This window comes from Lepus europaeus, chromosome 3 (genome assembly GCF_033115175.1).
Source record: "Lepus europaeus isolate LE1 chromosome 3, mLepTim1.pri, whole genome shotgun sequence".
NCBI lineage: Eukaryota > Metazoa > Chordata > Mammalia > Lagomorpha > Leporidae > Lepus > Lepus europaeus.
The window spans coordinates 7,367,466-7,381,227 of NC_084829.1; the positions used below are offsets into that span (position 1 = coordinate 7,367,466).

At 46.5% G+C, this 13,762-nt stretch overlaps 1 protein-coding gene across 2 annotated transcripts in view; it reads left to right on the forward strand.

The window, feature by feature from the left end:
* The window catches only part of RIOK1 (RIO kinase 1), a 37,474-nt gene extending 24,162 nt beyond the window's left edge, over positions 1-13,312 (forward strand). For both annotated transcript variants that reach the window (XM_062184343.1, XM_062184344.1), the window contains 5 exons: positions 1,364-1,429; positions 2,617-2,736; positions 4,078-4,131; positions 5,715-5,867; positions 6,312-13,312. In XM_062184343.1, coding sequence (XP_062040327.1) covers positions 1,364-1,429; positions 2,617-2,736; positions 4,078-4,131; positions 5,715-5,867; positions 6,312-6,422 — 504 coding nt within the window. In that variant the 3' untranslated portion in view covers positions 6,423-13,312. The remainder of the gene's footprint in view (positions 1-1,363; positions 1,430-2,616; positions 2,737-4,077; positions 4,132-5,714; positions 5,868-6,311) is intronic.
* The last annotated feature ends 450 nt before the right edge of the window (positions 13,313-13,762 follow it).

Consider the following 13,762-nt stretch of genomic DNA (forward strand, 5'->3'; position numbering starts at 1 on the left):
CTCCCTTTCTCTGGAATGCCTTTCATTTCTGCCTTTGCTCATCTTGCTGTAACTGATGAATTCTTTAACTTGAATTTTTAAAAAATGTTTTGCTTTTTAAATTTTATTTGAAAGGCAGAGACAGGGAGAGATCTTCCATTACTGGTTCACTTCCCAAATGCACACAGGGTTGGGTCAGCCCAAAGCCAGGAGCCTGAAACTCGTTCTGGGTCTCCCACATGGGTGGCAGGAGCACATGGACTTAAAGCTATCACCAGCTGCCTCCAGAGTACACGTTAGTGTGAGCAGGAAACTGGATCAGAAACAGAGGAGGCGAGACTAAACCCAGGCACTCCCATTTGGGATGGAGGTGTCCCAGGTGGGGTTTTTTACCTGCTGCGCCAAACTCCCACCCTTCCATGATACTTTTTTTTTCTTTTAAAGATTTATTTATTTGAAAGGCAGAGTTACAGAGAGGCAGAGGCAGAGAAAGAGAGGTCTTCTATCTGCTGGTTCACTCCCCGGATGGCTGCTGCAATGACCAGAGCCATGCCCATCAGGAGCCAGGAGCTTCTTCTGGGTCTCCCACACGGGCGCAGGGTCCCAAGGACTTGGGCCATCTTCTACTGCTTTCTCAGGCCATAGCAGAGAGATGGATTGGAAGAGGAGCAGCTGGGACTAGAGCCAGCGTCTATGTGGGATGCTGGCGCCGCAGGCGGAGGATTAACCTGTGCCACAGCGCCGGCCCCAGGACTAGTCTTTTGGTCCTTGGGTCTCTGTTTTCCTTCAGTAAATTTTCTTGGTAGTCTTTTTTTTTTTTTTTTCCCCAGATTTATTTATTTATTTAAGAGGTAGAGTTACAGATGGTGGGGTCTTCCATTCACTATTTCACTCCGCAAGTGGTCACAACTGCCAGAGCTGAGACTATTTGAAGCCAGGAGCTTCTTCTGGGTCTTGCACATTGGGGCAGGGACCCAAGCACCTGGGTTATCCTCTACTGCTTTCCCAGGCCATAGCAGAGAGCTGGATTGGAAGAGGAGCAGCTGGGACTAGAACTAGTACCCATGTGGGATGCCGGCACTGCAGGCGAAAGCTTAGCCTACCACGTCACAGCGATGGCCCCTCTTGGTAGTCATTTAAAAAGTAGTAAAAGTAGAATTACTTTTGATGAAGAAGGTGGAAGTAGGGTGCCAGGGACTAGAACAGAGATGTGTGGCATTCTTTCTGGGGAGCTGTCTGGTGGAGAGCCCCACCCCGGTGCTTAGTCACTGAGTATTGTCATTGCTGTGACGAGGTCCCACCTGCACAGTCAGGACAGGTTTGTACTACACCTGGGAGTTGATGTCTTCTTTAGGTTGAAAGGAATCTTTGTTTTCTTTTAAAGGCCATGGAACTAGCATCTCAAAGGACCAGAGAAGAAAGGTCTAACCAAGACCATGTGGATGAAGAGGTGGGTTTTATTGTTTCTTCTGAGCTCTTGATACATTGGTGTTTTGAGATTTCTTTCTTTTTTTTTTTTTTTTTTCCCATATTGCTAAAAGGCATGATCTTAGTAGATAAGCAGTTTTTTAATAATGACGATGAGTATCCTTGAGACATAATCTGGTACCTAGGTCAGCTGCTCAAGTGGTGTAATTTACATTCCAGGATGTTAGTCCGCCCATCCGCCCAGCAGCCTGTTAGCCCTTGTTTGGATCGAGAACATTTATGAAGAGCCTGTTGGGCTCTGTGAGTCAAAAAGAAAAGGCCCGTTTTAGCCTGCACATGTGAATTCTTAAATGACTTCATGTGGATTCCAGAAATATTTTTATCAAGACATTTTTGGTAAAGGATCTGTAATAGGCTTTTTTAAAAATAGATTTATTTATTTATTTGAAAGGCAGAATTACAGAGAGACAGAGGCAGAGAGAGAGAGAAAGAGAAGTCTTCCATCCACTGGTTTACTCCCCATATGTCTGCAATGGCTGGAGCTGTGCCAACCCATAGCCAGGAGCCAAGAGCTTCTTCCACGTCTCCCATGCCTGTGCAGGAGCCCAAATCCTTGGGCCATCTTCTACTGCTTTCCCAAGGCCATAGCAGAGAGCTGGATCATAAGTAGAGCAGCTGGGACTTGAACTGGCACCCATATGGGATGCCAGCACTACAGGTAGCAGCTTCACCTGCTACGCCACAGCACCAGCTTCCATAATAGCCTTTTTTGTTTCTTTTTTACATTGATGCAGCTTGTAGTGAGGTAGATAAATACAAGGTGACCTCTTTGACCATAGTAGCTGGGAGGGTGATGGTGCCGTGTGGGATCACTGCCTTCAGGCAGAGCCTGCCGCCTGCTAACTAGCTCCATCCCTTCCCCTCCTACTTTGTGGAATGCAGAAGGAAGAGAAGTTTTATCTAAGGATAACCTGGAGTCTGCTGTTTCCTTTCCTAAATCCTATCAGAAGCTAGTGTTTTACATTAGGAGCAGGTTATGTCCGGTGCCGCCCACAGCAGGTGCAGTAGCGGTGTGTGCACACAGCTTGGCTGCGAACCGTGTCGGAGGTGGCGATGTGTCTGAACCCCTCCGTGGTTGGTGGGGGTGAGGATGCTGAGGGAGTGTGAGATGTGGGTAACGGCTCTGGGTGTGCTTTCCCTCCCTTGCAGGTGTTTAAGCGGGCATATATTCCTAGAACCCTGAATGAAGTAAAAAACTACGAGAGAGATGTGGACATAATGATGAAATTGAAGGAAGAGGACATGGCCTTGAATGCTCAGCAGGATAATGTGAGGAGCTGGGTCTGTGTGGCAGGCAGGTGCATGAGAGAAAGGCACTGTCCACTCTTGGGGCCTTTGGACTTCCGGTCTCTGGGATGTTGGATGTCTCTGTGCATGGTGGATGGGAGGGGAGTTTGTTGGTGTTTGTTGGGGGATGACACAACAGACTACAGTTAGAGGAAAGGGGAGGTTTGTGTAGATGTCAGTGTTGGAAGTGGCTGTTCTAGATCCATCAGCCATATATATTTCATTAACGTACATGTTTTGGGAAAAACTTTTTTTTTTAAAGATTTCTTTATTTATTTGAAAGTCAGAGTGAGAGAGAGCGAGCGAGGTCTTCCATCCCCAGTTGGCCACAACAGCCGGAGCTGCACCGATATGGAGCCAGGAGCCAGGAGCTTCTTCTGGGTCTCCCACGTGGGTGCAGGGGCCCAAGCACTTGGGTCATCTTCTGCTGCTTTCCCAGGTGCATTAGCAGGGAACTGGTTCTGAAGTGGAGCAGCTGGGAAACTGGCACCCATATGGGATACCGGCGCTTCAGGCCAGGGTGTTAACCCACTGCACCATAGTGCCGGTCCCAGGAAAAGCTTTTTTCTGTTAAAGGAGATTTTTTAGGCTTTGCAAGTCAGGCATCGAAATTATTTTGTAGCTATTATGTAAGCCTTACATAACATCAAGAGAGAAATATTTCCCCCAGTTTTCATGAAATTTAAAACACCTTATTATAAAGAAATGTTTAAAAGATTCATTTTATTTATTTGAAAGGCAGAGAGAGAGAGAAGTCTTCCATTCTGCTGGTTCACTCCCCAAATGGCCACACTGGCCGGAACTGGGCCAATCAAAGTCAGGATCTAGGAGCTTTTTCTGGGTCTCCCACATGGGTGTGGGGGCCCAAGGACTTGGGCCATTTTCCTGCTTTCCCAGGCCATAGCAGAGAGCTGGATCGGAAAAGGAGCAGCCGGTACTAGAACTGGCACCCGTATGGGATGCTGGCACTGCAGGCAGCGGCTTTACCTGCTACAACACAGCACCAGCCCCAAAATTCTTTTGAAATATAGGTCAGCTAATGAGAGAAGAATGTAATTATTGAAGAGGGTAGATAGATGGCATTTCCGTAATGGAGTTCCAAGTTAGCATTTGCTGTCTTCCCATTGATCACAGATGTTCACCTGTGTAGATCTCCAGGCTGGAAATGACCTGTGGGCCTGGCCTCCCTGGTATACAAGAGTGACAGCCATGTGTTACTGAGATGAACCCAGTCATAGAAGATAAAGTAGCCCACTGTGTTCTTGATTGTGTAGTGTGTCTAGTTTGATGCTGTTTCTTATTTTCTTCCCTCTCGGTTACAAGATCCTGTACCAGACCGTCACAGGATTGAAGAAGGACCTGTCAGGCGTGCAGGAGGTACGGAGCCCATGTGCTACTTTTTGTTATGGGGAAAACCTTGCAAAGGATAGAGCATGAAGTGTAGTGTGTTACTGGAATTCTATTAGTGATATTTTATGTTATTACTAAATAAAATACTTACAAAGCCTATGCACATTTTCAGAAGTGCTCTTTTATGTTTCGGACCATAATACTAAGAGCTGTTGGCTTATTCCTTATTCTGTCCTGGAAATTCTCCCTTGTATGTGAGGCGTTTGTCTTTCCTGTGTCCTGGCTTCATTTGTGGAGTTTAAACTGGTGACCGCCTTGTGCTTCTTGGTTGTTTTACAACCGGTGTTCGGAAGTAGTCTGGACTGTGTCTACTCCACGGTGTTGAGAGCAGCGCCGTGAGCCCGGCAGCCCTGTGCTGGGTTCCTGCAGTGTTCTTTCTTCAATCTGGTTTTCTTTTACCTTACATTTTTTGAGGAGTGGGACTAAGGAATTCCATTTTAGGCAGTAATAAAGGCTTCGCTCTTTCTTCAGTCTTAAGGGCATAAATGAAGAATCACTGCTTTTTGAAAGTTGACTGTCCTTCCTGTAGGAAGAGTGAAGTGAGTGAACACCAGTGTTTTGCATTTCTGCATTACAAATGACAGGTGTTGTAGGGAAGTGGAAGTGGTGCCTTGGATTCCAGAGCAGGAATATTTAGTGACAGCTGGCTAGAAACTCTTTCTGTACAGTTGCCTCTTAAGGATCTGTTTTCTTTTTTTTTTCTTTTTTTTTTATTTATTTATTTTTTATTTTTGACAGGCAGAGTGGACAGTTAGAGAGAGAGACAGAGAGAAAGGTCTTCCTTTTGCCGTTGGTTCACCCTCCAATGGCCGCCGCGGTAGCGCGCTGCGGCCGGCGCACCGCGCTGTTCCGATGGCAGGAGCCAGGTGCTTATCCTGGTCTCCCATGGGGTGCAGAGCCCAAACACTTGGGCTATCCTCCACTGCACTCCCTGGCCACAGCAGAGAGCTGGCCTGGAAGAGGGGCAACCGGGACAGGATCGGTGCCCCGACCGGGACTAGAACCCGGTGTGCCGGCGCCGCAAGGCGGAGGATTAGCCTGTTGAGCCACGGCGCCGGCTAGGATCTGTTTTCTTGTAAAAAGGAGTCCTTCCTCTTAAAAAATGTTTCTGTTGCTTTAAAAACCTGCTTGATTACAGGAAAAATGAAATTTTCTTCTTTTTGGAAGATATTCTTCCCTCTCGATTGGATTAGTATATTGCTAGCAATGTGATTTGTAGGAAAACACCTGGAAAGTCAGCCAGACTAGCCTTTGTTCTTGTCTCCATGTATGTTCACATCCTTCCAGACCCCAGCCAGCCCCTTCTGAGGTGCTGAAAAAAGCAGAACAGGTGTCGTGGGCTTGGCTGCTCAGGAAAGCTCTGTTCAGCTGCGCTCGTGAGCGGCAGTGGCATGGGTACCCTGGGCTCCCTCCCTGGTGTCGGCTCTGTTGTTTGTCATCGTGTTGTTCTGGGTACACCTGCAAGGCTGAGATCTGAATTCTGGCCTTAGCACATTTACTTACAACGATAACAGATCGGTTAGGGTAACATTATCTGTAATAATTTCTAGGTCCCTGCTCTCCTAGAAAACCAAGTTCAGGACAAGACTTACTCTGACTCAGACGGAGCCGGCAGCTCTGAGTGCTCCGACACAGACTCTGAAGAGCAGGGCGACCACGCCCACTGCAAGAAACACACCACTGACCTTGATGTTGATAAAAAGGTTGGTCAGGAGCTTAAATCCTTTGCTCCAATTCATTTCTTGGCTCCACTTCTGATCTACCCGCCTGCTCATGGCCTGGAAAAAGCAGTGGAAGATGGCCCCAGTATTTTGGGCCCCTGCCGCCTATGTGGGAGACCCTAGTGAAGCCCATGGCTTTGGCCTGGCTCATCCCCATTGCAGCCTTCTGGGGAGTGAACCAGCAGATCAGATTCTCCTTCTGTCTCTTCTCTCTCTGTAATTGTTTCGAATAAATAAATATCTTAAAAAAAAAAAAGTAGAAAGACTGTTTCACCCCAGCTTCTACCACCAACCCCTAATTTTTTTCATTCATCTTTTATGCTACTTTCACTTTCAGCTTCTTACATACAATGTTATTTAGTTGTAATTGTATTACGAATACACTGAATGATGAAAATCTGTGTTTTGTTTGTTTGTTTTTTACAGGAAAGAAAAAAGAAGGTCAAGGAAGCCCAGAGAGAGAAAAGAAAAAACAAAATTCCTAAACACGTAAAGAAAAGGAGGGAGAAGACGGCCAAGACAAAAAGGGGCAAATAGCACAGGGCCACCGCGTGAGCGGGCGTTTGCAGCGCGTCTGGCCGGTGGCTGATGGCCTGCAGCTGCACTGTTGCTGTAGCACTGTGAAGATGGTAGAGAGCTGTCGGGCAGGGATGCACAAGTTCTGAGCTCCTGGTGCCCTGAGGCAGGCACTTTATCTGGTGTTGGCAAAGGACTCATTTAAACTGTTGTAGAGAAGAGCTTCACACATTTTTATTTTTCTATTTTGTCTCCTGCAGATACGTTTTTGGAAGCATCATAAATATTTAAGTGTAAGTGTGCTTCAGACAACCCTGGGAGATTGTTTCTGCTCTCTTTTTACATGCCAAAGACCGTCTGAAATTATTTCATTATAAGGCCGTGGCATATAGTATAAAAGGAATTTTCCTTTTAGGAAATCCAGCTGGCCATTGATGTGTTCGTTTGTTGCCCCTCTGCTCTGTGTTCGTTGATGGTCATTTGTGATGTACTCATACTGCATCTTTTTAAAAAATTTTTCTGAGAGGCAGAACGACAGTGCTCTCTTGTACTAGTATACTCCTCAAATACCTGCCATGGCCAGGACTGGACTAGGCTGAAGCTGGGAGCCGAGAGCTCCATCCAGACCTTCCGCGTGGGTGGCAGGAACCCAATGACTTGCACCATCACTGCTGCTTTCCAGGATGTGCATCAGCAGGAAGTTGGAGTCAGGAGTCAGTGCCAGCAGGGACCTAGGCACTCCTAATATGGGATACAGGCATCTTTTTTTTTTTTTTTTTTAAAGATTTATTTATTTATTTGAAAGAGTTACACAGAGAAAGGAGAGGCAGGGAGAAAGAGAAGTCTTCCATCCACCAGTTCACTCTCCAGTTGGACACAGTGGCCGGAACTGGGCCAATCTGAAGCCAGGAGCTTCCTCCAGGTCTTCCCACGTGGGTGCAGGGGCCCAAGGACTTGGGTCGTCCTCTACTGCTTTCCCAGGCCGTAGCAGAGAGCTGGATCGGAAGTGGAGCAGCGAGGACTTGAACCGGCGCCCGTATGGGATGCCAGCACTGCAGGTGGTGGCTTTACCTGCTGTGCCACAGCACCGGCCCCAGGATACAGGCATCTTAATCAGCATCTTAACTACTAGACTGAATACCTGTGTCACACTTCATCCACCTCAGTTTTGTATTCACATGTGTGACGTTTATTCATCAAATATTTGAGGATTTTAAGTGCTGTGATACCACAGTGAACAAAATATAAGCATTGCTACCTTTGAGAAGACATTAAACAATAGGTAAAGTATATCAGTAGGTGATAAATTCTATGATGAGAAATAATTCAGAAAAGAGATATTAAGGTGTTAGGGGTTTGCAGTTTAAGCTAGGGTTCTTAGAAAAGCCACCCTGAGAGGTGCCAGTACTTGACGAAGTTGAGTCGTATGTGCATCACAAGGGGAGAGCATTCCAGGCAGAGCAAACAGGCTGGGGGAGGGCCACGTGGCAGGAGAGGGCTCGACGGTCCAGAATCCGGGTTGGAGCCTCATAGTTAAGGGAGAAATTAGATGAAATCCAAGAGCCTAGGGCTGTTGGAGGGTTCTGAGCAGGGGAATGATAGGTTCCGACCCCTTGAGAACTACTGGGAAGCCAGGATGAGAGAGAAATGGATGTGCTTACTGTTATAACCCAAGTGAGAAATGCTGATGGCTCCGTCTAGGATGGTAGCTGTAGACACGGAGAAGTGGTTGATGTGCTAGGGAGATGGGCAGAGGGGAGAGAGGTGACTTCATACGACTTACGCAGCTGAGATGATCGGCATGGTCACATTCTGTGATGGGAAGTGTTGTGGGTGGGGCGGTTTGGGGATAAGAGGGTGAGAGCCAACGAAGGCTTAGGTTGCAGCAAAGCACAAATCTTAAAACAAATCCCTATTTTTATATTTTTAACCATATACTTTGTCAGAAATGGTTGTTAGCCATTGTGTTCAGAAACTTTGTTTAAACCCCTAGTTTCCATGTACACTGAAACTTATGCCATTTTGTGTGATGGTAGGTTACTGAAATATCACACTTTATGGTGTTCGTAAAATCTCCCTCCTTGAATAAACTCTCAGAGTATGAAGTGTAGTGTCAGTGAGACACAGAAGTACTGTCCCAAATGACATAGGCTATAATTAACGCAAGAAGAGCAAAACAAATTGGGCAACCCTCTATACATTTGGGGTTTTCCAATTCTAGTATTTGCATTGACTGCTCTGTGACAACGTATGTTCCTATTCGGCACTCAAGCTCCTCAGACACCTATCGCTGAATCCAGTGCAGTTTCTAAGTTTGGAGTCAACTCTAGGCCCAGAGGTGCATTGACAGGAATGAGGGGCAGTTCATTCTCTTGTGTTGCTGTGGGTGGGAGGAAGTAGTTTCCCGAGTGTGAGGATCTGGGCTGTCGGGGAATTCGCACTTGAGGCACATTCTGCGGATGGCTCTGCAGCTGGGCACTGCCTCCCCATTTGGGTTCTGGGTTGGAAGGCTGTGCGCTGGCCAAACCACGTGTCTGACGTTGTTTCCCTCGTTTCTATCTTCTTGTCCAAAGGCTTGGTAGAAAGAACCTGGGCCGAGGCAGACTGCTTAGAAGGCTCCTTGTCTTGTCTTATGGTTGAATTTGATCGCCTGACAGGTTTTCCTGTTAATGGGTTATGGTTTGTACAGTTACTTTCCATTTGGAAAGATGAGGTTTGGAACTCTTGGCCCCAAGCTGAAAACATTTTGTCAATTGATGTATTTGATTTTCTGTCATATATTGTTGGTTTTTTTTTCCCCATTACTCCAAATACTTGTTATGCAAGTGTTTCTGAAGGTTTACTTTGAGAAGTCGGAATGGAGCACAGAGTTGCAGTCCTTTCCTGTACGCTGCTGTAGTTCGCATTCTTGAAGCAGAACCTTGCTCCGCCTGTGGGCTCCAGCGTTCGAGTGTGGTCTTGGAAGAGGTGGGAACCGTGGCTGCTGTTTGCCCAGGTCTGGTCAAGGAGGAGCCCACGGTTCTTGGCCGACATCAGCTCTTCTTCAGCTCTGTCTGTAGTTTGGTGAAGAGCAGACTCCGAGAGCAGCTTGTAGCTGGTGCTGAGTGGTTCGGGCTGCTCCCTGCTGCTCCAGTGCACTGGTTACCTGTGCCGTGGGCTGCTTCTCGACTGAGCGCATCTCATTGTGTGGCTCTCCTGTCGCTCACCTTTTGGCTCAGAAACAAAATGAAATGTGAAATGCCAGGCCCCTGGATGATCTCTCTTTAAAAAAAAATGCTTTTCATTTTCAAAAGCATAACAAGCTTTCTAATTTTTATTTGTCTATCAACTTAGTAAGGAAAAACCTTGAATGCTGTGTGCTTTACTTGACTCTCTGAAGTTTCTGTTTTGCTGGTAGAAGGAGCAGCAGCAGGAGCGACCTCCCTGGCAGTGTAGCCACCTGTGAAGATGCTGTGTAAGCTCATAGTATGGGTGTGGTGTTCAGCCACTGGGGCCATAGATAGCAGCTTTGCTTTGTTGTCCCTTGACTTGGATTGGGTTCCCACGTTCCCCGCATTTCAGATAGAATGGTTAACTTACTATCCTTTGGGCTGTGTTGCCTTGGAGGTATGAGTGTTCCAGAGGAACGCACGGTGTCTGGTGCCAGGTTACTAAGGAGGGGACAGCTCGCTTGCGTCTGTGCCCTCCTGAAGCCTTAGTCCCTGTTTGTGCTGTGAAAGCCGCTGGACTTGAATTTGGAGAATGTGACTGCATTTGTGGTGTGGTTGGCTTGGGTTTTATCGCTTTGGTTGCTCACCAGGGGGCAGTGGCCTTAGAGAGCTTGCATGGTAGGCATGCGGCCACAACACCTTTTTTTCTCTTTTCACAGGGTCAGGGCGGCTTCTGCCACGGCTGTCTCCAGACTTGGAGATAGCTTCCCATGTCTTGTATGGTGACACAGGTTTGTTTCAAAGGCCAGTCACCTTTTATCAGCTTTTAGCCTTCGCAAATCCCATTGGTAGTTGTCACGGTGGGTCTGTCCGGGCCGGAACACTGAAGTCAGGGTGCTGGAATACAGAGAGGGAGTGAGTGGCGCTGCCTAAGGAGGGCTGCACTTGCTGGCGTGGCTAGGGTGCAGCCCAAGGTGCAGTGGCCAAGGCTGGGCAGCGGATACAGGCACTGACGGCTGGAAGGACGGCTTGTGGCACAGTCGCTTGGGTTCCAACAGACAGGGTTTAAAGTGTCAGTGACACAAGCCTAAAGTTCAAGCGTGTGAGGAAGGGGCTGGGAGAGGGGCACACCAGTGCGACCAGGGGGGTAGCAGAGGAGGTGGAGGACTCAGGAAAGCTAGGGTTTAAGTCAAGAAGGAAAAGAGCCCTCTCACTGGCATCTAAGCGTGGGTTCCAGAGGATACTGTGGAAGTGTTTGGAGATGCGGAAAGTAGGGAGAGAAGTCTGATTTTTCACTTTCCCTTGGGTGAAGCCACATTGCAGAGTTGGACAGATCAGTTGCCTGGTTCGTAGTAACACTTGAGGGACAGTAGGTCATAGCAGCCTCTCCTTCGTGGCCTCATTGCAAAGGATGCTGGGGAGAGCTAATGGGGAGTTTGCAGTGGATGGGTCAGGTCGATGATCCCTGAACTCATTGCTCATGCAGTGAGAGTAGAACAGCCAGACCCTCAATGTGCTGCTGTGGTGAGAAAGGAAGGGCACAGAGCCCCTGGAAAATGCCTCGCCACCCCCAGAACACTGAACCTGGACCTGTGGCCTCCACATGTAACCAGCAGGGCGCAGGTACGGGGGAGGGATGAATCCGGTATTAGATGGTAGTATAGAATTATTTTATCAGATTTTATTTGATGTCATAGTGATACTATGGTTACATTTTTTAAAATTGCGTTCCAAGTGGGACTGCTTTAAAAAGTATTTTTACTGCATTGCTATTCGTAAAGTGGTGGCAGATGAAATATTAGCACAATGTTAACTGCTAAAGCTGCTTAGTAGGCTTGTGAGGGATTCATTATACTGTTTGTATAGGAAAATTTCCAATAGAAGTTCTGAAAAACGAGTCAAGGGACCAGTGTTGCTCCACTTCCAATCCAGCTTCCTGCTAGTTCACCTGGGAAGGCAGCAGGAGACGGGCATTGGAGTAGTGAACCAGCAGATGGAAGGTCTGTCTGTCCTCTGTCTGTCTGTCCTAGCTCTCTGCCTTTCAAATATTTTTAAGTGGATCAATGTATATTGAGTGCTTTGGGATTTTTCACGTGTTAGTTCTGCATTTTACAAATGTCTATTTTTCTGTAGCTATTCTAGCAAACTAATTTACATACTGAATTTGCCTACATCGTCAGGTGCCTTCCCTCCTGTCCAGCCTCTGAGTAGGCTGTAAGCTCTAGAAGGGCAGGGCTTTTTGTTCCATTTTGTATCCCAGCACTAGAATCGTGCCTGACACGTAAATATTCAATAAACATATGTTGTGTCTCCGAAACAGAGAGGAGGCTTGTATGTATTGAACGCATCCCTCATGTTAATAAAAATGAGAACTTCTTATTGATAGTCTGTTTGCATCCTCTAGCCCTGCCCCCGGTAACCAGGGGTGACCAACCTGCGTTGGAACTGGGGGTCCAGAGCCTGCCGTTGGTCAAACTCTTGTACAGTACTTAAGCTAATGGGACCTATGTATTCAGAACTGTATAATAAAAATAACCTTCTTGTTTTGAATTTGATCTTGAGAGACCGTTTTTAGTATCAACCAAAAAAGTGAGCTGTGAATTACCCAATCCCAAACCACAATACATGAAGACACCAAGGCTCATATTTATACACTTTGCCATCCTTTCCCAAGTGTTAGACTGAAAAAATAAACAGAAAAGGTGATTTCAAGATGTGGTCCTGAGTTTAACAAGGTCTCTGCTTGTGTGAGAAGCAGATTGTCACCCAGTCACACGGTCATGATCCTTCCCTTCAACGGGACGTAAACTAGGACCACGGGCCCAGAGGTGTGGTTGGTGGTAGCCAGCGCTGCCGGTCTGCTTTCTCCTTAAGTAATCCTCATACTGGGAGATCTTTTCCTGCTGCCTCTGCAGATGATCAGATGGCCACAGCCCCAACTTTAGCCCATTTTGTATCCAAAGTCCATCTTGTATCCAAGATCCCTTGGCCATTGCTGGTGACCAGCTGTGGGACGAGGTGAGCCACTTTCCTTTTGGGGGGAATTCCTCTTCTGTACGTTGAGGGAAGGGGGTCAGATGATCATAAATTTTCTTTAAAATCTTATTTAAGTGTGTGGGTCCCTAATACCCATGGAAATACCAAGGGAAACCTTCCTGGTTCCTGGCTTCAGTTTGGCCCAGTCCTAGTTGTTGTATTTGGGGAGTGAGAGAGAAATGGAGCTCTCTCCCCTTCTCTATCAGTAGTTTTTAAACTACAGACTTACGAGGAACTGCTTGTATGTATTGAACGTATCTCATGTTAATAAAAATGAGAACACTGCTGCCACCCAGGGACTGCATTGGCAGTAAGCTACAGTCAGCTGGGAATCGATCCAAGCCTTTCGACGTGGGATGCCGGTGTCTTCACCACTAGGCTGAACACCTATTTCAGTGTGTGTAGTTTTTAACAAAATAGGAGTTACCACCTAATGGTAGTACTTTAGTATAAATGATAAATACATCTTCAAAAGTGGGACTCATTGCTTTTAAATGTATAGGTTTAAAAATGAATATATATATATATATATATGTTTTTAAAATTGGTCACAATAATACCTACATTTGAAAAATAGCAAATGTGTAGGCAATCAATGTTTGGTGTGTGTATATATGTTTGTGACTTCTTGAAATGCTAATTGAGAGCTACTAATGTATAGAATTGCTATAAAGACTTAATATTTTAGAAAATGTTCATAAAGGAATAAGGAACAAAGTTAAGTATTAAAATATGTAAATAAAACTTAATTTTAAAATTTAAAAAAATGCTGTTATTTAAGAAAAGTGTCCGATCCCTAATTTGAAAGTGACCAGGTTGAAATTGGATCTCTTCACAGGGCTTGCTTAATAAAAATAAAATAAATGGGTTTGAAGTGCCAGTTGTCACACTGGCGGGCTCTGCTCTCTGTAGGAATCGCTCTGAGAAGCAGCTTCTGACACTGGGCCGCTTTAATTTTGCAGGAGGAATTCTGCTGCTTGTGCTTGGCGGTTCTTTGTGCTCCTCTAGAGGGAGCTGTGCACTTGCGTTCTTAGATTCAATGGGAGCAGCGGGAAGGGCCACATGGCCAAGTTCATCTCAGCTTTCCTCTACAAGAAATATCAGACTGTGGACGCTGATGACATTGGCACATATCTGGTGATTGATGTTGGAGTGGACCCTCATCGAAGAGCAGAG